This window comes from Sapajus apella, unplaced genomic scaffold (genome assembly GCF_009761245.1).
Source record: "Sapajus apella isolate SASKATOON/1434 unplaced genomic scaffold, GSC_monkey_1.0 scaffold2, whole genome shotgun sequence".
In the NCBI taxonomy this organism is placed as follows: Eukaryota; Metazoa; Chordata; class Mammalia; order Primates; family Cebidae; genus Sapajus; species Sapajus apella.
Genome location: NW_022436942.1, coordinates 54,295,125 through 54,322,214, shown reverse-complemented (window position 1 = coordinate 54,322,214; position 27,090 = coordinate 54,295,125). Strand labels below are relative to the sequence as shown.

At 39.8% G+C, this 27,090-nt stretch overlaps 1 protein-coding gene across 3 annotated transcripts in view; it reads left to right on the top strand.

Annotated features, from left to right (window-relative positions):
* NTN4 (netrin 4) overlaps nucleotides 1–27,090 on the top strand; it is a 123,776-nt gene that overhangs the window by 14,965 nt on the left and 81,721 nt on the right. For all 3 annotated transcript variants that reach the window (XM_032298481.1, XM_032298473.1, XM_032298475.1), the window contains exon 3: nucleotides 26,513–26,791. In XM_032298481.1, coding sequence (XP_032154372.1) covers nucleotides 26,513–26,791 — 279 coding nt within the window. The remainder of the gene's footprint in view (nucleotides 1–26,512; nucleotides 26,792–27,090) is intronic.

Genomic DNA, 27,090 nt, shown 5'->3' with positions numbered 1-27,090 from the left:
AAAACTCCGTCTCAAAAAATAAAAAAGTCAAAAACCTAACTTGGGAGTATGTGCCTGTAACAACAGCTGAGTCTTCACCAATCCAGCGTCCATACTTCAACCATTCATACACTGCTGAATGTTCGAACTGTGTTCAAATAAGGCAAATGCCAACCTGTAACCAATCCAGCTGTGCTGTACCTCACTTCCAATTTCTGTACATTATATCCTTTCTTGTTTTCTTTTTTTTTTTTGTCTATAAATCTTCTGCCACCACGTGGCTTCGCTGGAGTCCCTTTGAATCTGCTGTGATTCTGGGGGCTGCCCAATTCGAGAGCCATTCATTGCCCAATTAAACTCCTTTCAATCTAATTCAGCTGAAGTTTTTCTTTTAAGACTTCTTTCCTCAAAGCATCTAGTTATGTCCCAGTAGACCACTTATTTTATCTCTGCTCTGGCTCCTATTTGTCAGTAAAAATGGACATGACACTTAGCCTGCCTCCACAATTTTCTCTCTGGAATCTTCTATCAGTTCTCTCAATTCCACTGCTCCCTTGTCCTTCCATTGCATCCCAATCCTAGCTCAATCTCACCGTTCACCTTCTTGCTCCTTCGACTAGACCGCTGAACTCTACTGCAGAAAATAACAGCAGAGTCATACTGAGAGATGCCTTTATGTTTTTCCCATCTCAATTTTGCCCTCAAACTTCCCTGGAAGTCTTTCTCTTCAGCTCTCTTTCATCCCTGCAGAGACTCTTTCAAAGCTTCTCTCGTCTCTCTAAGCCTCCTCCGCAAACCTCCTGCTCACTCAGCTAAAGAGCTTGCCTCCTGCTTCACAGAGAAAATAGATGTACAAATGGCATTGCTGTCTAACCCAGAGAAGCCCATCAAAGTGAAAAGCTGAGAGTTGCTCTCAATTCCTTTTTCTCCTTCAGGCAGCTTTGATCATCCACCAGGTCCTGTCCCATTCTGCTACTAGGGTCTCTTTAGTAGGTATGCCTCTCTCCATCCCTATAGCTACTCTCCTAGAGCAAACCACCCGTATTTTCCTTCTGTGTAATTGCAGCATTCTGCAGAATGTTCTGTTCTGTCTCACTTGCTCCCCAATTTATTCTCTATACTGCATTCTGAAGGATCTTTTTTTTTTTTTTTTTTTTTTGAGATGGAGTCTTGCTCTGTTGCCCAGGCTGGAATGCAGTGGTGCGATCTTGGCTCACAGCAACCTCCACCTCCCAGGTTCTTGCAATTTTCCTGCCTCAGCCTCCTGAGTAGCTGGGACTACAGGCACACACCCCCACGCGCGGCTAATTTTTTGTATTTTAGTAGAGACAAGATTTCACTGTGTTGCCCAAGCTGGCCTCGAACTCCTGAGCTTAGGCAATCCACCCGTCTCAGCCTCCCAGAGTGCTGGGATTTCAGGCGTGAGCCACCATGCCTGGCCCTGAAGGATCTTTTAAAAGTACAAGATGTTACTTCCTTGCTTAAAACTTTTCAATGACTCTCCAATTGCATTATCATGAAGTCCACATTCTTCTTTTTTTTTTTTTTTGAGACAGTCTCACTCTGTCGCCAGGCACCAGGCTGGAGTGCAGTGGCACAGTCTCGGCTCACTGCAACCTCCGCCTCCCGGGTCCAAGCAATTCTCCTGCCTCAGCCTCCCGAGTAGCTGGGACCACAGGTGCACGCCACCACGCCCAGCTAATTTTTGTATTTTCAGTAGAGACGGGGTTTCACCATGTTGGCCAGGATGGTCTCGATCTCTTGACCTCGTGATTCGCCCGCCTCAGCCTCCCAAAGTGCTGGGATTATAGGCTTGAGCCACCATGCCCAGCCTCTTTTTTTTTTTTAGGCAGAGTCTCGTTCTGTCGCCCAGGCTGGAGTGCAGTGGTGCGATTTCAACTCACTGCAGCCTCCGCCTCCCAGGTTCATGCAATTCTCTTGCCTCAGCCTCCTGAGTAGCTGGGACTACAGGTACACGCCCCCATGCCTGGCTAATTTTTGTATTTTTAGTAGAGACAGGGTTCCACCATGTTGACCAGGATGGTCTTGATCTCCTGACCTCATGATTCACCTGCCTCTGCCTCCCAAAGTGCTGGTATTACAGGCGTGAGCCACTGCGCCCAGCCAAAGTCCACATTCTTGGATGTGACTTGCTAGGCCCTATCTGAGTGCCCCCTGGCCTCTTGTCTCATCCCTGCCCCCTGAGCTGTAGCCTCTAGCTGGATGTGTTGAGCTGCTTGGGTTGCTCTCAGATGCCAAGTTCTTTCTCACCATCTGACCCTCCTTGGCTGAGGGCGGGGGAAGGGCTTTCCTTTTCTGATCTCCTCCCTAGTCCTGCCTCTCATTTAAGTTAATTAAGTCACTCAAATATTTTTGGGGTGGATGAAGAAATGACTAGATAATTCCCAGCTATCCTTAAGGAATTAGCTTTAACTTCATCTTGTGTCAAGATTCTGGGTTAGCTGCTGCATACACGTGTGTCACATGTGTACACCCACAGTATCCTACATTCACCTCTGCCATAGCACTTATCACATTCTTTAGTGAGCTCCCTAAGGTAGCCCAGACCATACTTGGAAAACACTGCCTTAGCATCTCACCTGCTGCCTGACATATTCAATAGATATTGATCAAGTCACCAACTCTTGCACTATTGTTGTTATTGTTACTGATGACAACTTTATACTGCTTCTTATGGTTTAAAGCACTTTTATGGCAGAATATGGGATGTGCAGACATAGTAAACAGTGTGTTTGACAGATGACTTGCTAAGTGTCTCCTAAGTTAGCCATTTAGGATGACAGATCCTCGGGCAGGCAATTGATCAGCGTGATTTCTCAACAAGGACAATGTCATGGGTTCCCTCCCTCTGCTAACCCAAACGACAGCCTCTATTCCCAGTCTGTGAAGGCCTGGCACAAAGAGGGTTCCCATTTAGATGGAAAGGTATAAATCTATCACCACCTCTTGGAAAACAGTGCAAGGTGTAGCTGAAGGTTCACTTGGGGGAGTTGTTTAGTTTTTCATCAATATCATGGGAAATGATTGGGAAGGGTGCCTCATGCTCCCGGCTGGGCTCTTTGTCACAATGCTGAATTGGTTGCAAGGGTGGTTGTATTGTGATTCTGCAAAACAATCACCTTGTGACACTGTGGACAAGCTTGTGCAGCTATTTGGCTTACTGGGACAAACCGCCAAGCTTGTTACTTTCTCTCCACAAGCACTGATAAGCTACATCCAATTCACCTGAGTTTTTGGAGCTGGGAGGAGAAACTAGTTGGGGGAGAAAACTTTTTTTTTTTGGTATGAAACAAAGTATTTTATTCAAATTCCCAAAACAAACTTGAGTTATGCTGGGCTTGAATCGAAGAAAAAAGTCCAAGTTAGAATAGGAAAACAAATAGTTTTCATTTGGTGAGAGTTGAAATCAAAGTATACATGTGTATACATTCTAATCCATCATGTGTCCCATGTGGCATTTTCCAAGGTTTTAAGATTCTACCAGGCCAAACCCTTTGCCACGTTCACTGCTTTTGCTGTACTTTCCCATTTGTCTCTCTCGCTTTGCCTTAAGCCTTTTTCTTTGCCTTTGGTTCATCCATATTGGGTACTGCCCATTCTGGTCTAGAAGAGTCTTTTTGTTTCTCTGAATATCAGTCTCCATTTTCATGTCATCTTTTTCATCTTTTACCCCACATTGCATTTTCTCTTGGCATGTTTGGGTTTGGGTACCACCGCAGTTGCCATCTCTCGAGCATCTTTCATTAAAACATCACCGTTGGCCGGGCGCGGTGGCTCAAGCCTGTAATCCCAGCACTTAGGGAGGCCGAGGCGGGTGGATCACGAGGTCAAGAGATCGAAACCATCCTGGTCAACATGGTGAAACCCCGTCTCTACTAAAAATACAAAACATTAGCTGGGCATGGTGGCGCGTGCCTGTAATCCCAGCTACTCAGGAGGCTGAGGCAGGAGAATTGCCTGAACCCAGGAGGCGGAGGTTGCGGTGAGCCGAGATCGCGCCATTGCACTCCAGCCTGGGTAACAAGAGTGAAACTCCGTCTCAAGCAAAAAAAAAAAAAAAAAAATCACCGTCTAGTTTGAGAATACTTCTAAGCCTGCTGAGCTCCTTTGGGGCATTCTTTTTTCTCTTTTCAGCGAGCATCTTTCTTTTCCACTTGCTCCGTAAGCTTTTAGCCATGTTTTACCTGAGAAATGAACACACATGCCATAGGATCTCACCAACCAGAAGTTTTAAGGGGGGGGAGAAAACTTTCTTTGGTGAGAGAGATTTAAATATTATTTTCCTTGCCAAAATAAACAAAATAAACTTTTTTTGTGTGAGAAATTTCCGAGCTGTGCCTCTTCCCTATTACCTGCACCTCATTGTAGTATATTCCTGTCTTTAAGGAGTTCACGGTCTGTTTGGGACTTTTAAATTGCTGTCTCTTAAAGGATGGGTAATAATTGAAAGGTAAGTGCACCTGTGTAAGGAAAGCCACTCCTGAGAGTGGTTGGGGGGTGGGGGTGGGTAAGAAAGGGAGATGGAGGGAGATGCAGCTAGCCCTGGGTGCTCCACGGGGAGCAGTTTGGACTCAGTCCTGTGGGTAGTGGAGATCCATCAACAGTTCTTCTGAGTAGAGATAACATAATCAGACCTGTTTAAGAAAGAATACTCAGGGGACAGTGTGAAAGGCTCTTGAGTGAAATGGATGAGATTCAACAGTGGTAAATATAAATTCCTTTTTTCAAAAATCAGCTGTGCTACACCAGAGAGGTGTGACTTATCAGCTGTTCATGTGAAAAGACCTGAAGGTTTTAGTTGACTGTAATAAACGTGAGTCAACCGTGTATCATGACTGCCAAAAAAGCAAATGCAATTTTAGGCTACGTTCATGGAAGAATAATCCTCCCAACAAAAGAAGAGAATAGCCCTTCTGTCTTCCCATCTAGGCAAGCACAGCTAGATTATTATGCTCAGGTCAAGATATTCCCTTTTAGAGAAAGCTGAGCAGAACTGGTGAGATCAATGAGAAACCTCGTTATATAATAAACAATTAACTTGGGATATTTCACTTATGAGAGGATTTATGGATGTTCAGGAATTGCTAGCATTCTTTAGATGTTTGAAGAGGGATTAAGTGGGCTCTGATGCTTTCAAAAGGCAAGAGTATGACCAAAGAACTTTCTAAAAAACTAGATGTTTCCGAAGACCAAATGAATTCCCTTCAGTTTCTCATCCCATGAAGTGTTTCTGCAAAAGCTGAATGATCCACAGTGACAAAGGGTACAGAGAGGATTCATGTCCAGATTCAGAGGCTTAGGTCAAGACCCTTGAACGTCCCATTTAACTCTGAATACAGATTATGACCTAAGAAGAGTCATCCAATGACTCCAGTAGAAGAGGGCTTGTGTTGGACACTGCTTAGTTAGATCAATGAGTCTTCCAGCTAGCTAGGCAGGGGCCCATAATTTTGGTGCAACTCTTTTAGGGGTCTTATTTGTTGCTACTGTAAGAGGAGCTGCCATTTTTAGCCACCAAACATAAGGATGTCACTTACCTGCCAGAGAAAAGGATGGCAGAAGAAAAAGGAAAGGAGTCCCTGAGTCTTTCTGAGTCTCTGCTTTGTATTAATGGATGACATTTCATTTATATTTATACCAGACACAATATGGCAGTATGAATGCAGGAGTTGTGCTCTCATCTGTCACCAGGCTCTGGTGGTGCTAGCTCTTGAGCTGGTTCTCCATTTCCACTATTATCTGTCTAGTTCCATCTCTCTCATTGCACACTCAAATCTCGAATGTAGCCTAAAAGGCTGTCTTTGTATTTTAGGGGCCTTGGAGTATTCTTTTGTAAGTTGGATCAATGTGAGAAAGAATAAGATAAGACATATATAAATGCATTTTATAAATGGCCAAGTACTATATAAGTGCTATTATTAATAATCATATAATTCTATTACATTATTAGTGAAGTGGACTTTTAGGGTCAGTTCATCCTGTCACTCAGCAAATATGTGGGTGCCCCTATGTGTCTAGCACCTTCCCAGGCTCTGAAGATATGGTAGTAAACAAAATAGACATCAAATGCCTTCTAAAGCCCAGACAACTGCCTGCAAATACATCTTTAGAGCACAAACCAGTTGTAAGTTAGGGACTCCCTGTACTAATTTTGGTCAACTGTCAATGTCTCCAAGACCGTTAAGGGCCTGCATTTTTTTGTTTACAGTCATTGAATTAGAGAACATGAGTCTTGGGCATTTAATAGTAGACAAAGCGAACACAAGAATTGTATCTTTTCATTAAAGCAGTAGCCCAGTCATCTCCTAGACAGGCAAAAATAGAGTGGGAGTTAGATTTAGAGAAAAGTGAACAAATCAGAGGTGTGAAGAACAATTCATGTCTATTCATTCCATATTTAGTTTGACGTCTTTATTGAGACTTTACAAATTCTTTTTAAACCGTGTTATGAATGTCAAGTACAAGATAAGGAACTATGTTTCTAAAGGTATTTTTAGACAGCAATCTTATGGTAAGATACAAGTATGAGCTTAAAGTAAAATGCCTTATCAAAACTGAAAGAAATGTATCCACCTACGTCTGTGTGGTATTTCAGACTCATGAAGGAATTTCCAAGTGATTCTGTTAAGAGTTTGCTTTACAGTGAACTTAGAGTGAGTGAACCAGTTAGATTTCTAGCCCTCCTGTGACTTGCCTTTATTATTTTATTAGGGATGGACACTCTTCATGATTTTATATGACAGGTTAATATGCTTTTAAAAGTCTCTCTTAGGTCCTGTAAAAGATTCTCAATTTGGAGTAATGTAATCAGAACTCACACACACTGGTTTTCCAAGAACTTTATAAAACATGCACCAAGAACAGGTAGAAAGTCACAGCCAGGAGTTCAATGATGTATTGTTTCTGCTTCTTTTTTTAGCTCTCCTTCTTTTTTTTTTTTTAACAGAGTCTTGCTCTATTGCCCAAACTGGGCAATAGAGTGTATGTGTGATCTCAGCTCACTGTAACCGCCACCTCCTGGGTTCAGGTGATTCTCATGCCTCAACCTCCTGAGTAGCTGGGATTACAGGCACCTGCCACCACGCCCAGCTAAAATTTATGTTTTTAGTAGAGATGGGGTTTTACCATGTTGGCCAGGCTGTTCCCAAACTCCTGACCTCAGGTGATCTGCTGGCTTTGGCCTCCCAAAATGCTGGGATTACAGGTGTGAGCCCTGCACCCAGCCAACTCCCCTCCTTTAAAAGCCCACTTAAGAAAGCAGTTAGCTACTTCTAGATGGTCTGGCAGGTGTTGTGAGTGTAGCCAAGAGGGTCTGTTACTTATAGAGCTGACTCCAAGTGCTGTCATCCTCAAAGCCATCTTACTCTCCCGCTCAGTTTCCAGCCAGCCTCCTGCATCACTTCAGCTGCTTAAGGTACGGTTACATGTTTTACTGCCGTGGCTCTCCACAGCCCCGCCCCTCTGTGACCTCAGCCTTGACTACTAGTCTGCCTGTCAGTTTCATTGGCATATAACCAGAAATATTATTTTCTCATGAACTAAATAGTGCAATGACAGACGTTATGGAAATATTCCAGTCATATCATAACCCTCGAATTCAGATGGGGAAGTTACTCTTTCCTGCCCCCTCTCACCTCCAAGAATAATGACATTGGAACTTCAATCTTGCATTCCACTTTTACCATGGTTGGAAGTGAGTGCTCAAGAGGCTATTTAATAATAGGTCTCATAAAAACGTATTTTTCTCTTTCATGCCCCTGTCTCCACTCAGTTGCATTTCTTCTTGACAGCTGTGTTGAAAGTACTATAGGTCTTTTAAAATCTGAATATTACATTATGGAAAAATCTTTCAAATTTATTTGGATTAAAAAAAATAAAATTGGGGCCAGGTGCAGTGGCTCACACCTACAATTACAGCACTTTGGGAGGCCGAGGTGGCAGATCATGAAGTAAAGAGATTGAGACCCTCCTGATCAACATGATGAAACCCTGTCTCTACTAAAAATACAAAAATTAGCTGGGCGTGGTGGTGGGCACCTATAGTCCCAGCTACTCCGGAGGCTGAGGCAGGAGAACTGCTTGAATCTGGGAGGTGGAGGTTGCAGTGAGCTGAGGTTGCACCACTGCACTCCGGCCTGGCAACAGAGCGAGACTCCATCTCAAAATAAAACTGGACAAAGAAAGGTTCAGAAATAGAGGCTAGAATTTACTTGGCATCATGGAGAGGAAAATGTCTAGAAAATACCATCATTAGTAACATGAGTTTACAAGTTACAAAGAGGTCATTTGCTACTCAGCAAGAGTGGTAAATGGTGTGGAAACTATGTGATATAAGACATGATAGATAATTTACCTGGAGAATAAAAGTTGATGGCTGCCCTTAAATATTTGAAGGACCTCCATATAGAAGATAAAATAGACTTTGTATAGCTCCAAGGCCAATATTAGGAGTTACAGAGAACAGACTCTAGCTTAACACAGAAGAACTGTTCTATAATTAGACCTTTCTAAAACTGAAACATGCTGCCTGGTGAGGCTGTTAGGAGCTAGTAGGGAATGAATGGGTATCAGCCATTATAGAGGAATGTCTTGCATTGAGAAATTTGAGTTAAGTGGCCTCAAGTTCTCTTCTGATTATTAAAAACTTTGAGCTGTTTTCTAACACTATTTTTGATAGAGATCAATTTTCAAAAATTAGGGGATAATTGGAATCTTATGCATTATTAATGTATCCATTTTTGTATCCAGACTACCTAACTCAATGCCTGATACAATGCATTTCCTCAATAAGTAAAGTTTGAATTAATAAACAGTTATTTCTTTGTGAAAAGACTTAAGGTCACAGAGGCTTGGGATTTTTACTTAATTATGGCTTTGTCATTATTTAAAAATAAAAATGACACTGATGAGAGAGACAGTCAGAATTTATATAAGCCACATTTGCAATCGATTCATGTTACAACCGCCCTTTTCTTATCTATATGTATGGGAAAGAAACAGTTTTAGAAGCCAAAATGAGATTGACTTTGTTGGCCAATTTCTCTTTTGAGCCCAGAATTTCTGCTGTGAGCTTTCTTGATCTGTAAGCCAAATAGCTTAAACATCCTGAAAAATTCTGTACTTTCAGCTCTCCTACATAAATCTCTAGTCTGTGAGCAGAAGGAAACATACACTAATTTCATAGCATTTACTGTTTTCTGTCCCTATATGAATTATGTGAATTAGACTCACCTGTCTTTCAGTTGAACTGATGGTACTTCATTTTGTGTCGGGGAAAGCAGAGAGAATAATGTCTGCGTTTTACTTTTAAAGCCAATTGCTGGTCTTTGTTTCTGCAAGGCTTTTCTTCTAACTCGGCTTTTAGTTCTTAATTCCACTCTTGCTGCTAGTCCTCATACTTCAGACTAAAACTTAATGGGAAAAGATATGTGAGATTCGTCTCTACTGAGAAAACCTTTCATGATGGTGGTTAATACTTATCCTCAAGGTCTCCTACACGTGAAGGACAAAGTGGCCCTATGCTGCCTAGTACTGGAGTAACAGCAAATATTTGTCTGTGGTTAGAGCAAGTTGGAGGTCCCTTTGAAGTCTGTTTGGTAGCCAGGATCTCTCCACCAGGGTAACAGGGTTTAAAGCTTGAAATTTTTTTAAACCTTAATCAGCACATTGGGGTTGCTCCTGATAAAGGTTCTTGAATGAAAAAATTAAAAGCACAGTTTAGTCTAAGTTTGCATTTTGGAAATCCCCAGTAGGCACACACATGTTCAACAAGAAACTCAATTAGTTTTAACATCAAGCTAATTGCCAACTGTGGTGGTGGTTTTCGGTAGCACCCAGTGAGGGAATGTGTTTATTTTTTAACATATATAATATGAATTTATATATATATATATTCACACACATATACATTTTTATAAGGAACATTAACTGAGGAGATAAACAGCATATTAAAACAATTTTAATGACTTTAACATGAAAAAGTGGCTAAAAGCTTTCGTTACCATGGATAAGTTCACTAGCATTTGGTCTCGTTACAGCTGAAGAGGCGTCCTTACTCTTAAAGAGGAGGATAAAGAAAAAAACTGTGTTAATAGAAATGTAGATATAGTTAGGTAGACTTAAAAAATTATTCTGGATGTTCACAACTATGTGTTCATGGTTTATCATTTTCCTAGTGTGACCAGGTTTTGTAGGTAAATTAGACAACCTAGATGACTCTTCTAATGTCTTTTAATACACTTTATATATAAGAATATTTCTTTTGTCCTGCCTCGGGAAAATTTACTATGCACAGAATTTTACATTCTGCATCAAAGTACCTTGACATTACAGTTAATTGACTGATTAATGGAAGAGTATGCATAGCTTTGTTCTGATCCTGTTGAATGACAGCAGGGCCAAAATGAAAGTCTAGGAGCTTTTAACACAAGAAGTGAAATATCTACCCAGAGCTGTTATAATTTTCATTTACTTCAGAGGGAAAAAAGGAACTATAGTTTCTGCTATTTATATACTGTGCATACCTCCTAATACAACAAATTATATAGGAAGCAATTCTTGCAACTTTCATTTGCTTAAAGGAAAATAAATCTCAAGTAGAATTTTCTCCCCATTAAGGAAGAAGGGGAGATGGAGTAAGGAAGGAATAAGAAAGAAAGAATCATTACATTTAAGTATTCAAACTAATCTTCTTAAAATCAGATTGATTTTTCCTTTTGACTCACTCCTGACACTCCAGAAGTTCCAACCTCTTAAAACTTATCAATTTGAAATGAGATTTCTGCTCTGCTCCTGAAGGATTCACTGCTGCAGGAATGACTGCCCCCGCCTTCTTTCCCCTCTACACACACACAGCTTAAGAAAGAAACCCAAAAAAACTATGATACAATTGTTTTTAACCATTGGCAACAGGCAGCGCAAGACCGTGCTCTGAGAAAGGAGAAACAAACATGACGATCCCTACCATTGTCCCAATTTGCTGATGGGACATTTCTAAGCCACCACATAGGAAGGAGAACCCAGAGTCCAGTGGGTCCACTGAGTTGAGGAGACAGAGATGAGTGCTCAGGGAGGCCAGGGCAGCTAGAATTTGTTGGGTAGAATACTGGGGAGGAGCAAGCTACATAAGAGAAGTCCAGAAGTCTGTACACAAAGCTCTCCTCAAGTTTTTGGCTGAATACTAAGCTGCATGTGTGTGAGGTAAACTCTTAAAGAGTGAAGAAAAAACTGTCAGAAGTAGTGGTTGGATCATTCTTAGTATTCCCACAAGGCTGGGAATAGTTTCCCTTCTCACCTTGCAGACTGGGAAGGCCTCATAATTTACAGGTATCTGGTAGAGTCCTCAGAAAACCTTTGTAATAGGGTTAAATTAGCCCTAAAATAAAGGCAAAACTGGCTTCACCCTAATACAAATTTACAGCGGTTTTCAAAGAGATGAACATGATCTCAAATAAGTTAACTACATGTTAAAACAATGTCTAACCCTTTTTAGAGAAATATGTCAAGCAAGAACATAAAATTCACAATGCATAATGTTTAATAAAAAAATATAAGGCATGAAAATATGACTCCTAACCAAAAGAGAAATTGATTAATAAAAACACCCAGAAATGACACAGCTGGTAGAATTAGCAAACCCGGACATTAGATCATCTATAAATATACTCCATATGTTCAAGAACATGAATATGTGGAAGAGATAAATGGAAGAGATTTTTTTAAAATGTAAATGGAACTTCTAAAGATGAAAAATGCAATATCCTAAATAAAAAATATACTACAAGGGAACTGGCACAGTGGCTCACGCCTGTGGGAGGCCGAGCCAGGTGGACCACATCAAGTCAGGAGTTCCAGACCAGCTTGGCTAACATGGTGAAACCCCATCTCTACTAAAATACACAAAACTTAGCCAGGTGTGGTGGCGGTGACTGGTGCCTGTAATTCCAGCTACTCTGGAGGCTGAAGCAGAATTGCTTAAACCTGGGAGGCAGAGGTTGCAGTAAGTCGAGGCAGAGCAAGACTCCATCTCAAAAAAAAAAAAAAAAAAGCTACTACTAGGGACTGACAGTAGATTAGATAGTGCAGAGGAAAAGGTGGTGAACTTGAAGGCATAACAATAGAAACTATAAATTAATGAATCACAGAGAGAAAAGAGGATTAAGTAACAAGAGCATCAGTGAACTGTGAAACAATATTAAGTGGTCTAAAATTCATGGAATTGGAGTCTAAAAAAAGAAGCTGAGGGCAAAAAACATCTTTGTAGGAGTAACAGGAAAATGTCCAAACTTGGTGAAAGTTATAAATCCACAGATCTAAGAAGCTCAGTAAACCTCAAGTGGAAAAACAAACAAACAAACAAAAAAACTGTAAAGAATAGCACATCAAAGTTGCCATGCTGATTCAGTGAAGAAAGGTTAATCTTTCTAATAAGTAGTGCTAGAATAATTAGACATTCATATGTGAAGGGACAGAAAAAAGAACCTCAACACTTAGTTTAACTGCATAGAAAAATTAATTCAAAATGGACTATAGGCCTAAATGTAAAAGCTGAAATCTATACAACTTCTAGGAGAAAATATTTATGACCTCGAGTTTAGGCAAAAATTTCTTAGGACACAAAAAGCACAAACCTTATGGTTTCCTTTTTATAAAGGAAATAGTGGTAAACTGAACATCATAGAAATTAAAAACTAGGCAGGCACAAAAGTTCAGAGTTGTAATCTTAGCACTTTGGGAGGCCAAGGTGGGCAGATCACTTGAGCCCAGGAGTTTGAGACCAACTTGGGTAACATAGTGAGACCCCATCTCTACAAAAAATTTAAAAGTTAGCTAGGTGTGGTGGTGCTTGCCTCTAGTCCCAGTTACTTGGGAGCCTGAGGTGGAAGGAACACCTGAGCCCAGGAGGTCGAGGCTGCAGTGAGCTGTGATTGTGCCACTGCTCTCCAGACAACCCAAATGACAGAGGAAGACCCTGTCTCAAAAAATAAAACAAAAAACTACTGCTATTAAGACACTGTTAAGTGTTAAAAGGAAGCCACACACAAAAATATTTGTAAATCATTACAAACTGAATATATATTTATATATCATAATTCATAAGGAACTCATAAGAAGAAAACAAGAATTAAAACTGAGCAAAAGATTTGAACAGACACTTCACCAAAGAAGTTGCATATCAAACGCATGAAATGATGATCAGTATCATTAGTCAACAGGGAAATACAAATTAAAACCATAGGGAGATACTGCTCACGTTCACTATCAAAGTTAAAATTTAGAAGACTGATAATACTAAGTGTTGGAGAGGAGGTATAGCAACTGAAATGTTTACCATACATTGCTGCCAGAAATGCAAAATAGTACAACTTTAGAAAACAGTTTGGCAGTTCCTTATAAATATACATTTACCATACCACCTAGCAATTCCTCTCCTAAGTACCCATGAAAAACGATAACTTGTAAGTTCATAATGACTTTTACGTGAATGTTCATAGCACTTTTATTCATGATAGCCAGAATCTGTAAACAACCCAAGTATCTATCAACTGATTAATGAATAAACAAACTGCCAAAATTCTTCAATCAGTTCTTTCTTGCTTCAATTTGCTTGTCTCATGCTCTTGCCTGAATATTTTATAGATGTCTCTTATTCTAAGCTCTCAATAGTCTATTTTCTAGTCAAACCCAGAAAGTTTTCTTGTAATCTCCTTTTTTTCTGATAAATTGTATTTGCCATTGTTAATTACATTTTCTTTGCATTCTCACTTCCATGGGCTTCTATGATAATGAATTTTCACTATTTTCCTACATTACTCATGGTTCCTTTTTTTGTATTATTTTTGGCTCTTCTCCTTTCTGACCTCAAACCATAGATGGCCCCCAAAGCACAGCCTTTAGTTCTGAGTTTTTGTTCCAACATTCATTTCTTTATCTCTCACACGTAGCTCTTCTTCTCCCACTCCCCACCTCATCTCTTATTCCCCAAACTGCCTTTACCATGGTTCAGAGTCTTCTCTTTGCCATATTAATTCTCCTGAAGGGAAAGCTCTGGTCATTTCACTCCCCTGATGACTTGCTCAATACCTTCATGTATTATGTAACCAAACAAAGCCAGCAGTGATGTAATGGTAATAGCACTGAACTTGGACTTCAACAACCTGGGTTCAAGTACTGGCTCTGCCATTTACTGGCTAGGTGAGCTTGGATAGGTTAATTAACACCTTCTCAGAGTTTCTGTATCTGAAAGACAAGAATGGATGATACCACATCATAGATTTACTATAAGGATGAAATGAGATAAAAAGTTTATAAAATGTAAATCATTATTAAGCATGAATATGAGTTTTTAACAAACATGTGTTAACTCATCTATGCCAAGCATTGCCTACACACTGATGGGCAAGCAGACAAGGTCCCCTCCACTCATGTCTCACTCAGTCTAGAGAAAAATACAAGCAATTAAACAAATTTTAAAATAACATTTACCATGTGTATTTTTAGTCTGGAAGAAATAACAGATGCTTGAGGTAACACATAGAAGGAACAGGGATGATTAAAGAGCTTTCTGAGTAAAGTTACACAGAAGGTGACACCTAAATTATTGGCATGAGTTGGTCAAGTAGAGAGTGGGAGCGGAATGGGTGGCAATGACAGAGAGGTGTGGCAAGTGATCCAGCTGGGGGAATACCATGGGCAGCAGCTAGGAAGGCAGCAAGTTCATGGAGCTTTCTAGGAAGAGAAAGTGGTTAGGTATGGCTGGAGAGTAAAGCTGGGTACAAAGAGAGTGAGAAAGAGTGGGGAAGGATGGGCAGGGAAAAAAGAGATCATACATGCAATTTCCAGCATAGGTCAAGCAAGCAAGAGATTGATGATTCAAGATGAAGTAGTTGGGTATTCCTAACTGTGGGCCAAACATGGTGACAGGGAATCAAGGTGATCAGTATTGGGAAGTGACCCATGTAGACAGATAGCATCCAAGAGGCTTGTCCGTGAATCCTAGTCACCAAGCTGCATTCCTCAGGAGGGCTCAGTCCCAAAGAAGGGAGGATGACGAAAACAAGGCAGGTCTCCAGCTAAAAGCTACACACTAATCAATTTTGTTTATAAAGGGCAGTGATTTTTCAAGGCATTTTCACATCCCAGACTTTTGAAGGAAACCTTCACTGCATCTTTGTGAGCCAGGCAGAAGCAGGTATCACCACTTGTATCAAGGGTACCATTAATCACATCCATTAATAGAATAAAGGTGGCACAGTTAGTCCCATCCATTATTAGGTTGACAAATGCAGATGTTATCAATCATATATATTTTCTTTCATCCTATGTTTTAAATTTAATTTTAATCTAAGAATGGCTAGCTCCAAAACAAGTATAAAATGGGATATAGTGAAAAAAAATTATTAAATTGGAGGTTAGGATTTGGATTCCAGTCTTAACTCTGTCACCAGCCTATTGACTGACACTTGGCAAATCACTTCAAGTCCTCAGAGCCTCTGTTTCCTCTAATAGGACGAGCCCGTTGATTGCTAAGGACGTTTCTGACACTCATGCTTTGACTTCAAGTCCTGAGGGCAAAAAGAAAAAAGTCTAGGATTCCACATGTATCGAAGAAGTTTTAAAATTTATTTATAGCCCCAGTCTTTATTTTTAATTTGGTTTTCTATCTTGTTTCTCATTCCTCAGTTACAGTTCTGTTATTTCCCTTTTCCCTGAAGATATTTTCAGAGCTGCCTTTGCAACACTTTAAAACTGTAAATATGCCCTTGAAACATGCAAAGAGGCTTTTGTGTACTTACAAATGGAGGTTATTATTGTACAAGTAAGTCACTTGAGTGCACTGCATTCCTCAGCTTGCTCCATTGAGAGCTTTATTAGGTTATATTGTCCTATCTCAGAAGATAAGACTTTCCCACTTTAAAGGGTGGGCTATCTGATGAAACAGGGTGCCGAATGCTCCAGAGTATAAGCAAAAGGATTTTGGTGCTGCCCAAAAGACAGACACACTTCTCAAGGACAAGTAGGTGCTTCACTTAAAGGGGCACGGTCAAGGACAAATGTTCTAAAATTAAACCAACCAGCTGCTCGCCGCAGACACCCACATGTCAATTATGTTATCTACTTCTGGTCCAGCCTTCCCTTTCCATGAAACTAGAACTCCTACTCATTGCAACCCTGGAAATTTCACATACTTTCCAAGCAGCGACCTATCCATGGGAGCAGAAAGCCTGTTTCAGAGCATACTAGGATCCATGTACTCGTCTGTTTCAGAGTGTACTAGGATACGTGTACTCATCTGACAGAATGTATGCTCTTTGGGCATTTCAACTCCGATACCAAAACTTCAACTTAAGCGATGCCAGAAATTGATTTCAGAAGTCAACTGAATATAACCTTCCTCTTCATGTGAGGTGACAATACAAAAACTAGTGTATGAATTACATGAATTTTAGGAACCTAAAAAGCATGACAGATTTAAGTTTTTCCATAACTTGATAAACAATAGAAATGGAGACAAATGTGTCTGTTTCTATGTTTGGGTTTTAGGTGTATTATCAACCTCACAATAGTCAGAACAGTTGTGAATGTGTGCTGACAAGATTTAACTGAATTAAGATAACTGTTTGTAAATAACTAGTAAACAACCACATGAAGCAAATGATGGCTTTATAATACAACTGGACATGTTTCTCACTATAGATGCTATTCTAACCATGCTTAGATGCAGTAGGGAAGAAATGTGATTATTTATCTTATATAGAAGTAGGACCAGGTATGGTGGCTTATGCCTGTAACCCTAATACTTTGGGAGGCCGAGCTGGGCAGATCACCTGAGGTCAGAAGTTCAAGACCAGCTGGACAAACATAGTGAAACCCCAGCTCTACTAAAAATACAAAACTTAGCTGAGAGTTGTGGTGCATATCTGTAATCCCAGCTACTCCGTAGGCTGAGGCAGGAAAGTCACTTGAACCTGGGAGACAGAGGTTGCAGTGAGCCGAGATCGTGTCACTGCACTCCAACCTGGGCAACAGAGTGAGATTCCAAATCAAGAAAAAGAACTGGGTTTTACTTTGGAGATGATCTGTGTTTTTATTAGATTATATTAGGCAAAAGTTCCAGGGATTGCCCCCTAAATGTAGTCATTCCGACAGTTGGTGTACATTTGTTACTGAAAATATTCAAATATTCAATGCTTTTTGAGTGCCACGTTGAATAATGAATAAATAATAATACGCTGATTAATATTAAATCTATTTTTTCTATAAAGTAAAATTTTGCTAGTTGTGTTGGAGGGGGTGTAAGATTACCATAAAACTAAGATATTTTATAAAGTGATAAAATTTATTATGAGGCAATATGTGCCTATAATTTTTGCTTATTAATGAAATGTACATTATAAAAATAAATTTTCATTACAGTTATTTCATTATTCTTATATTGGAAAATCAAATAAACCTGTATTGAGATAATTCAGATTTACTCATTCAAGAACATTATTGAGAATTCATAAGCCATTGTATTAGATACTGGGGCTATATAAGGATGCATCAAGACATAGCATAAACATAAAAACAAAATATAAATAGTCCAGGCACAGTGGTTCACGCCTGTAATCCCAGAACTTTGGGAGACCAAGGCAGGAAGATCTTTTGAAGCCAGGAGTTTGAGACCAACCTGGGCAACATAGTGAGACTAAGAAGCTACAAAAAATAAAAAAAAACTTAGCTGGGTGTGGTGGCATGCACCTGTAGCCCCAGCTATGCAGGAGGATTACTTGAGCCCAAGGGGTTCAAGGCTGTGGTGAGCTATGATCATGCCACTAGACTCAAGCAAGATCTTGTCTCTAAAAAAGAGAAAGAAAACAAAAAAATACATGTATATATATAGGTGATCATAATAATAGGTATCATAAATTATTTGAAAAGTTATAATGGGAGTTTACTGGTATATTCAGACAAAAATTACTAAAACAGAATTATTGAATAAATGTACAAAGTTTAGGTGCTTATATTTTCTTTTTCAAATTTTTCAGGAACATATTTTATTTGTTTTACAGGCCTATCTACTAAATATAACTATACTTCTAACTTTATTATAAAATATCAAATATATATATATTTGAGTACAAAAATGAAGGCTTAGTTTAGGTACAGTTTTATAAACTGTGTTTTAGAAAAGTTAAGCTGCCTTGGGTTTTTACATGTCACTTCTCAGCCTGGTTGGGTAATAAGGACCAGAGTTACCCTCCCACCTGAAACAACTAAAAAGCTGGACAAAATATGTGAAACAATTGTTTTAAAGTATTGAACATCAAGTAGATGAAGACAATGATCCCTGAGAGAAGGGAAACAAATGAGGTGAGCCCTACAATTGCCCCAGCTTACTGCCTAGAGAGGGTGTCCAGTCTGCGGTGTAGGGAAGAGGAGCCTGTATAGAGCTTGATGGATTTCTTGACTTAAGGACTCAAGAATCTGGGAAAGACCAAGACAGCTAGAGTTTGCAAGGTAGAGTTCCAGAGAGGAGAGCACTATATTAGAAGAGACTTTCACAGATTTGCAGATGGTCCTTCTCAAGTCTCCAGCTGAGAACTTCCACACATGTGTAAGAAACCTATCTGAGGCCAGAGAGAGAGACACTCTGAAGGACAAAGGGAAAAATCCCCAGAGGTCACATGGGACCAAGAACAGACAGACAGTGTGGAAAACCTTGTAATTCATTGTTAGAGCAATTAGAAGTGTATCGCCTCAGTAGAGGGGCAGCATTAGCCCTATGCTAGAAAATGCATTGGTCCCACATAACAAAAAAGTAAAAGCAAGCCTCAAAAGGATCCAGCTATTTCCAAGAAACTGAACTGCATCCCAAGAAAAAGCTCAAGAACATAAAAATATTCAGCACCCAACAAGATAAAATTCACAAGACCTAGCAGCCAATCATGACCTGCAAAGAAACGGAAATACAACCCATAGTAAAAAGAAAAATCAATAGAAACAGACACAGAAATGGCACAAATGATAGAATTAGTAGCTGAGGACTTTAAAACAGTTATTGTCACTGTATTTCTTATGTTCAAAAGGTGGAAGAAAGACGGAGTACATTAAGCAGCGGCATGGAGAAGATAGCAAAAAACACAAAAACAAAAACAAAAAAAGCTCACTAATGCTATGTTTATTTCTTTTTCTGGCTTTTTCTCTCCCTGTGTTTATATTGGGTCATTTCTGTTGCTATGTATTTGAAGATTCTGATGCCTGAAATGAAAAATATACCAAACAAGATTAGTAGACTAGACACGGTAGAAGAAAAGATTAGTGACATTTAATACACAGCGGTAGAAATGACCCAATATAAACACAGGGAGAGAAAAAGCCAGAAAAAGAAATAAACATAGCATTAGTGAGCTCTGGGACAGCTTCAAGCCGTTTGGTATGTGTAGTTGAAATCAACAAAGGAGAGAAAGGAGAGGAGGGGAACAAAAATTTTTAAGAAATAATGGTTGAAATTTTTCTAAATTTATAATAACTATAAATCCATGGATCCACGAAGTACAACAAAACTTACACACAAATAAGAAGAAATCTACTTCAAAACACATAATAATCAAATTGTTTAAAAAGCAATGGTAAAAAGAAAACGTTAAAAGCAGACAGAGAAACAAATCTAAGAAATGACAAAAGCTTTTTGTCAGAAACAATGTAAGCCTGAAGATGGGGCGGCAGAAACTTTAAAGTGATAAAATAAAAAAAGAAGTCAACTTAGAATTCTATACCCAGCAAAAAATATTTTACAAAAATGAAGATGAAGTCAAGACTTTTTCAGACATAAAGAAGTCAAAAAAAAAAAAAAAAAAAAGTTTCTCACTAGCAGACTTGCATTAAAGGAAATCCTTCTGACAGAAGAAAAATGATAACAGATGGATATCTAGATCTACAAAAAGGAATGAAGATCGTCAAAAAGGAAACGTATGATTACATGTGAAATGCCTTTTTTAAATTTCTAAAATCTCTTTAAAGGTAATGTGTTGGCTTTTTAAAGCCAAGGTATTAACAGTGTATTGTGGAGCTTATAACATACATAGAAGTAATATGCATGACAACGGTGCAAAGGTTGAGGGGAGGAAATACAAGTATACTATTCTTAGTTTCTTATACTAAATGTGAAGTGGTAGATATCAGTCACATTAAATGTAAAAGATGTAAACATCCCCATTGAAGGCATAGATTATAAGACTGGACAATTGACCAGGTGCGGTGTCTTATGCTGTAATCCCAGCACTTTGGGAGGCCGAGGCGGGTGGATCACAAGGTCAAGAGATGGAGACTATCCTGGCCAATATGATAAAATCCTGTCTCTACAAAAAATACAAAAATTAGCTGGGCATAGTGGTGCATGCTTGTAATCCCAGCTACTTGGGAGGCTGAGGCAGGAGAATAGCTTGAGCCTGGGAGGCAGAGGCTGTAGTGAGCCAAGATCACACCGCTGCACTCCAGCCTGGCAACAGAGTGAGATTCCATCTCAAAAGAAAAAGAGACTGGACAAAATATTTTAGAAAGATTAGGTATGCTGGCTGTAAGAAGCCCACTTGAAATACAAAGACATAGCTAAGTTAAAAGGATAAAAATATACATATATATATCCTACTAACACTTTAAAAGAAAGCTTGGGCTGGGCGCTGTGGCTCACGCCTGTAATCCCAGCAGTTTGGGAGGCTGAGGTGGGCAGATCATGAGTCAGGAGTTCGAGACCAGCCTGGCCAACATGGTGAAAACTGTCTCTACTAAAAGTACAAAAATTAGCCAGGTGTGGTGGTGTGTGCCTATAATCCCAGCTACTTGGGAGGCTGAGGAAGGAGAATCCCTCAAAACCAGAAGGTGGAGGTTGCAGTGAGCTGAGATCAGGCCAAGCTTGAGTTGCTATATTACTATCAAAGTAGATTTTAGATCAAAGAATATTGCCAGGGATAAAAAGGGACATACACTGATAAAACAATCACTTCATCAAGTGGATATAACAATCCTACATGTTTATGCATGCAATAACAGGGCTTCAAAATACAGGAAGCAAAACCTGCAGGGAGGAATAAAATCAGTTGATAATTATAACTGGATATTTCAATACTTTTTCAAGGATACAAGGTGTATTATCAAGACAGACCATATAATGAGTCATAAAACAAGTATTGATAAATGTAAAAGGATTTATAGCATACAAAAGATGTTCTTTGACCACGATGAAATTAAGCTGGAAATCATAACAGAAAGGTATCTGGGAAATCCCCAAATAACTGGAATAAACACAATTTTTATTCCAATTATTCGAAGAAGAAATCAAAAGGCAATTAGAAGTATTTTGAAATTGAAAGAAAATGAAAACACAGCATATCAAAATTTGGGAGGAGGCAACCAAAGAAGTACTTAGGGAAAAAGAAACATCTCAAATCAGTGATCCTCAAGTCCAACAGGGCTTAAAGGTAAAATAAGCAGTGAATTATTTTTAAAAAGTCAAATCGATGATCTCAGTTTTCCCTTTAAGAAACTGGTAAAGGAAGAGCACATTAAAGCCAAAGTAAGCAGAAGAAAGTAAATAATAAAGATAAAAGCAGAAACCAACGAAATGGAAAAACAGAAAAACAATAGAGAAAATCATTAAAACAAAAAGCTGCTTCTTTAAGGATGTGAAGATGTCTAGTATTTCAAGAACTATTAAAGAACAAATGCAGTTATGTTCCTGATGTTGCTATTTTTAGTAAATAAGAAAACTACATCAGAAACCAGGGAAAATATTTGTATTTCTTGGAGTGTTTGCTTATGCCTGCCTGATCCTTTTTCTTAAGAATATGAAGATATTGTGTGCTACTGAAGAGAAGAAATCCATAAAGCATTTTGAAATGCTTTACATATTTTTCCACAGTGTTTATGCATAGATGGGTGTGTCCACGTCGTTCTCATCAAGAGTGCAGAACTTGTGGTCGGAGCATCTTGCTGTCTGTGTTCTTCTACACTCTAGTCCCTGTTTGGCTTCTCTTCTTAGAATGATACTTGGAGAAACAGTTCATTCATTTATTCATTCAACAGTCATTATGAAATGCTACAATGTGCCAGACACTGTGGGACATGCTGGGGAGCACAGCTGTGAACCAGACAAACAGGATCCCTGCCCTCTGAGCACTGGGTCTGATGTGAGATACAGCAAGTAAATAGGCAACAACAATAGACCAGTGTGAGAGTGCCATCATGGAAGGGACAAGTTCCAAGGAAGTCCACAGGACGGCCCTGGAATATTCCTCAAGCTAGCGGCTAAAAAGAATTTTTTAAAAATATAACATTTATTAGGAATTTTTATAATTTAACATAGGCAATAAAATGTTAGGTATGGAGCAATATGGTATGAGTTCAATTCTCAAATTAAACTCATATGTACCTAATATTTATTCCTTATCCTGTTCACACTGTATTGAGGCTCTGTTTAAATTAAATTTTCACCTCAGTCAAAGCAAAAATAAGACATCTAGAATGCTTTTTTTTAACTAATTTTTCATCTTCTTTTTTTTGGAGGAGAGGGGACAGAGTCTCGCTCTGTTACCCAGGCTAGAGTGCAATGGCGCGATCTCGGCTCACTGCAACCTCCTCCTTCGAGGTTCAAGCGATTCTCCTGCCTCAGCCTCCTGGGTGGCTGGGATTACAGGCACACACCACCACACCTGGCTAATTTTTGTATTGTTAGTAGAGATGGAGTTTTCACCATGTTGGCCAGGCTGGTCTCAAACTCCTAACGTCGTGATCTACCCACCTCGGCCTCCCAAAGTGCTGGGATTACAGGCATGAGCCACTGCACCTGGCCTACTTTTCCATCTTCTTATTTAGAATTTTTTATGAGTATTCTAGGATAGAAAGATCACATAGGTTGTTTTCGCCCGTTCAGGACTTTGTAAGGATTTCTCTGTTACACTGGGGCACAAAGAAATGGCAGAACCTGAGCCAAAAATTCCTATGCTCAGACAAAGTTCAAGGGATTCTAGGCTTAGAGAAATAAGGCAAGACGAGGAAAATGTGAATATTCCAAAGGTTAGTTAGGAAGGGGTCCATGATTCATGCAGAGGGTCAGATTTTTTTAAATTATGCATTTCCTTTACCCATCGATTTCAGCTTTGCAAATGTATCTTCAGGAAATTATTACAGCAGTCCTCCCTTATTTGCAGTTTCAATAACCATCAACCAGGGTCCAAACGTAGGTGAGTACAATAAATATTTTGAGAGGGAAAGAGAGACCATATTTACATAACTTTTATTACAGTCTATTGTTAAAATTGTTCTATTTTGTTATTTGTTGTTAATCTGTTACTGTGTCTAATTTATAAATTAAACTTTATCATAGGTATGTATGTATAGGAGAAACACAGTCTCTATGGGTTCAGTACTACCTGCAGTTGCAGGCATCCCCTGGGTGTCTTGAAAGGCATTCCCTACGGATGAGGGGGGACTACTGTCTATACATCCACATTTTAGCTGTGAGGTTGTTCCCTGCAGTGGGCTACACTGAAAAGTTGGAAAAAAACTAGTTGCCAAACAATAGTAGCCTGGCTAAATAAATTATGTCATAGCCACACAGCGTAATTCTAAGCAGGTTTTAAAATTATGTAATGGTGTTTCTCAAATTTTGTTGTGTATTAGAATCACCTGGAAGGCTTGTTGAAACACAGATTGCTGGGCCCCACCTGCAGAGTTTCTGATTCAGTTGATCTTGGATAGGGTCCAAGAATTTGCATTTCTAACAAGTTCCCTAGGGATGTTATTGGTCTGGGGAACCACTCTCTGAGAACCACTGATGTAGAGATATGTTTGTTGACTTGGAAGAATACCCACCAGGTATATAAAGATGTTTACGTTGTATTTTATATGTATGCATACATACAGAAGTTGAGGTAGAAAGATATTATCAAGTTGGCATCCTTGGTTGCCTCTGGAGGTAGATCACATTGTAGGTACTTATTATCTTCAGTATTTTACATGACATATTTTTCTGTAATGAGCATAATATTAACCACCAAAACACAATAAAATTTCTTAATTAAAAAATGAGATCATGAAGTCCTGGCCAATAGCACGAACAAGCCAGAAATACTGAAGTATGCATGAACCTGGGCAAAAAAGCTTGACCCCTGGCTTTCTAAATATTCATATATCTTGTTGGGAGTGTGTATTCAGAAGCAGTTGCAGAGGATTGGTGATGGGCCTATAGATACATCCCCTTCCTTATGGGAACAAAAAAACAGAAGAGGCTGATACTCTCCTGAGGCTCCTGCGTGTTTTCTTACTTCATTTCAGTCATGCCATGCAGGCTTCTTCTGGGGAAGTTTGAAGAAAAACTGGGTGGGACCCAGAGGGCGACCTGCCAGAAGTTGGGAGCATCTGGATTGGCACACTCTTTGTTTCCTGATGCAGGGTAGATCCATTTCCCAGGGTATCAGATGAAGGCGTCTCCTTTCTGGAAAAAAGATTTCATGGTTTAAATTCCCGTTCACTTTTGTGTCTGTGGCACTCTGCTGTCTCCTTTCCAGCACACAGCCTCAGGGGTCATGATGTCCCTTCCCTGCCGATATCCGAGTGCCAACTGTGGTGTCATGCACACCAAGCACAGAGCCGCCATTCAGCTCCCACTGTCTGGGCTCAGGAAGCAGAAGAGCTTCAAAGTTCCTACAGACCTTGACAGAAGCTTCCTCTGGCTTTGCCTGTGTGGAATAATTCTTAGTGGGAGGGGGAGATGGAATGGGGTGAGAGAAGGAACTAGGGTAAATGTCAAGGGTAAATATGTGGCAGAGACAGAGAGACCAAACAGTTGCCACCAATGCTCAGGAAAAGGAAGGGTGGGCAGATAACGAGAAGGACACCAGAGACTTTTCGGTGGAGCGCTGGCTTGGGTAGCGCTGGCTTGGGTAGCGCTGGCTTGGGTAGCGCTGGCGTGCCCTTTTCCATGTCCTTGCATTACTGTGGTTGATAAAATAGGAGGTAACACATTATTGATACCCTTTAGATCAAGGGTTCTCCCTGTCTGACAGAAATGCCAATGTTTGGAGGTCAGATTGAGAACAAGTTCTATATAAAGCCCACAATGGATTCAATTTTTTAAAAAATGTTTCACAATAGAAAATCATGTTCTGGTTTAGGCTGTTGCTAAAAGAAAAATATGTTACTTCTCTACTGACTTTTGAATATATGACATATCATTTATTGGAAAATTTCGTTTTCTGATAAGCTTCTTTCCACCACTTTGCATGTGGATAAATGGGACAGAATGTGGTTTGAGTTAAGCTACAACGTTTTATAAGTTTTAAAAGTTCAAAAATAGCTAGAAATACAAATACCAGTTAATTATGCAGTTATTTCTTACTATTGTCATAATACTGGTGCTGTAACATGAAATTCAGTATGCAAATGAATTTAGGAAGTTATTTGGAATTCTCACCTATTACACAAGTGCCAAGAACAATGTTAAATTAATTCATTTGTTTACTAAAAATTTATTGAATACTTCCTATGCACCAGGCACTGTCCTAGGATACATCCGTGACTGCCTACATGAAGTTTATGTTCTAGACTGGGAAGACAGTAAACCACTAAACCACTACAAATCCAATGTCAGATGGTGATAAGTACTAAGAACAAAAATCAGGCAGAGCCATTATAAGGACTTTGATTCTTGTTCTGAGGAAAATGGGAGGTCTTCAGGTGAGGGCGATTTAAGCAGGGGAGTGACATGATCCAGCCTCTGTAGAGAACCACTCCGGACAATGGGCTGCAGAGGCCAAACGTCAGCTAAATTATTACCCTCTCCTCCAAAGTTATATGTCATTGAGGACAGGTCTGTACCAGTAGACCCTGGAGATGTGATCCCACACAGTTGACTCTGTTCTTTTCATACCTTTGGTAGAAAACTTTTCTCTAAGGTGATACTTTTATATCCAAAAAGAGAGAGTTCTATTTTTAGGCAATGTAAATCAGATATCACCTCTCTGCCTATGGTGTCCCATTGGCTTTTGCTACAATCAGTATAACTGTACTGTGACTGTCACAGGGCTCCATTTGTGTCTGTCTCACACCTGCTCTCTGTCCGCCTCTCCAGCCACTCTCTCTCTGTTCGCTGATCTCCAGTCACACTGACTTTGTTGTTCTTCCTTGAATGAACCAGGCTCGACTCTGCCTCAAAGCCTTTAAGTTTGCTCTTCCCTCTGCCCAGAATGCTCTTCCCGGCAAGATTTTTGTATGGCCGCCTTTATCTCAAGAGTCAAGTCTCTGCTGATCACTCAATGTATATTTCTGTGTACATTTCTGCACAGGCAGCACATCTGCTCCTTAGAATAACAGGGCAGCCCTTTCCCAGGTATGCTCAAGGTCTAAAAACCTCTTGTTATCTTACTGCTCACAGATGACATACGGCATAAATCAAACAGGGACTACATTAGGCAAACAATTCAGGGTTTGCACACAGTCCTATAAATGCATGGTATTTTCTTTCTTTTTACAGGTTATTTTCAAAGCTTTGTCACCACCATACGATGCAGAAAACCCTTACAGTGCCAAAGTTCAGGAGCAGCTGAAGATCACCAACCTTCGCGTGCAGCTGCTGAAACGACAGTCTTGTCCCTGTCAGAGAAATGACCTGAACGAAGAGCCTCAACATTTTACACACTATGCAATCTATGATTTCATTGTCAAAGGCAGCTGCTTCTGCAATGGCCACGCTGATCAATGCATACCTGTTCACGGCTTCAGACCTGTCAAGGTCCCAGGAACATTCCACATGGTAGGTGAAACAAGTCCTTCCCTAAGAAAAACAAATCATGAGTTACCTTCACCTTTGGGCATTGGTTGGTATATGCTTAACATAGTGCTGCTAATTTCTTCCTCTGCACATCCCAGCTCCGACACCATACCCATCCTGTAAAGTGTCTATTAACTTGTCTTTTAATCTTCAGTGTTAAAGAGTTATAGTCAAGCATGATAACCTTGGAAAACACCCTTGCCAGTTTTTAGTACTGTGACCTTCAGATAGAAAGCGTAAAGTGAGCAGGAGCGAGAGGATGGCATAATCCTATTAGTGGT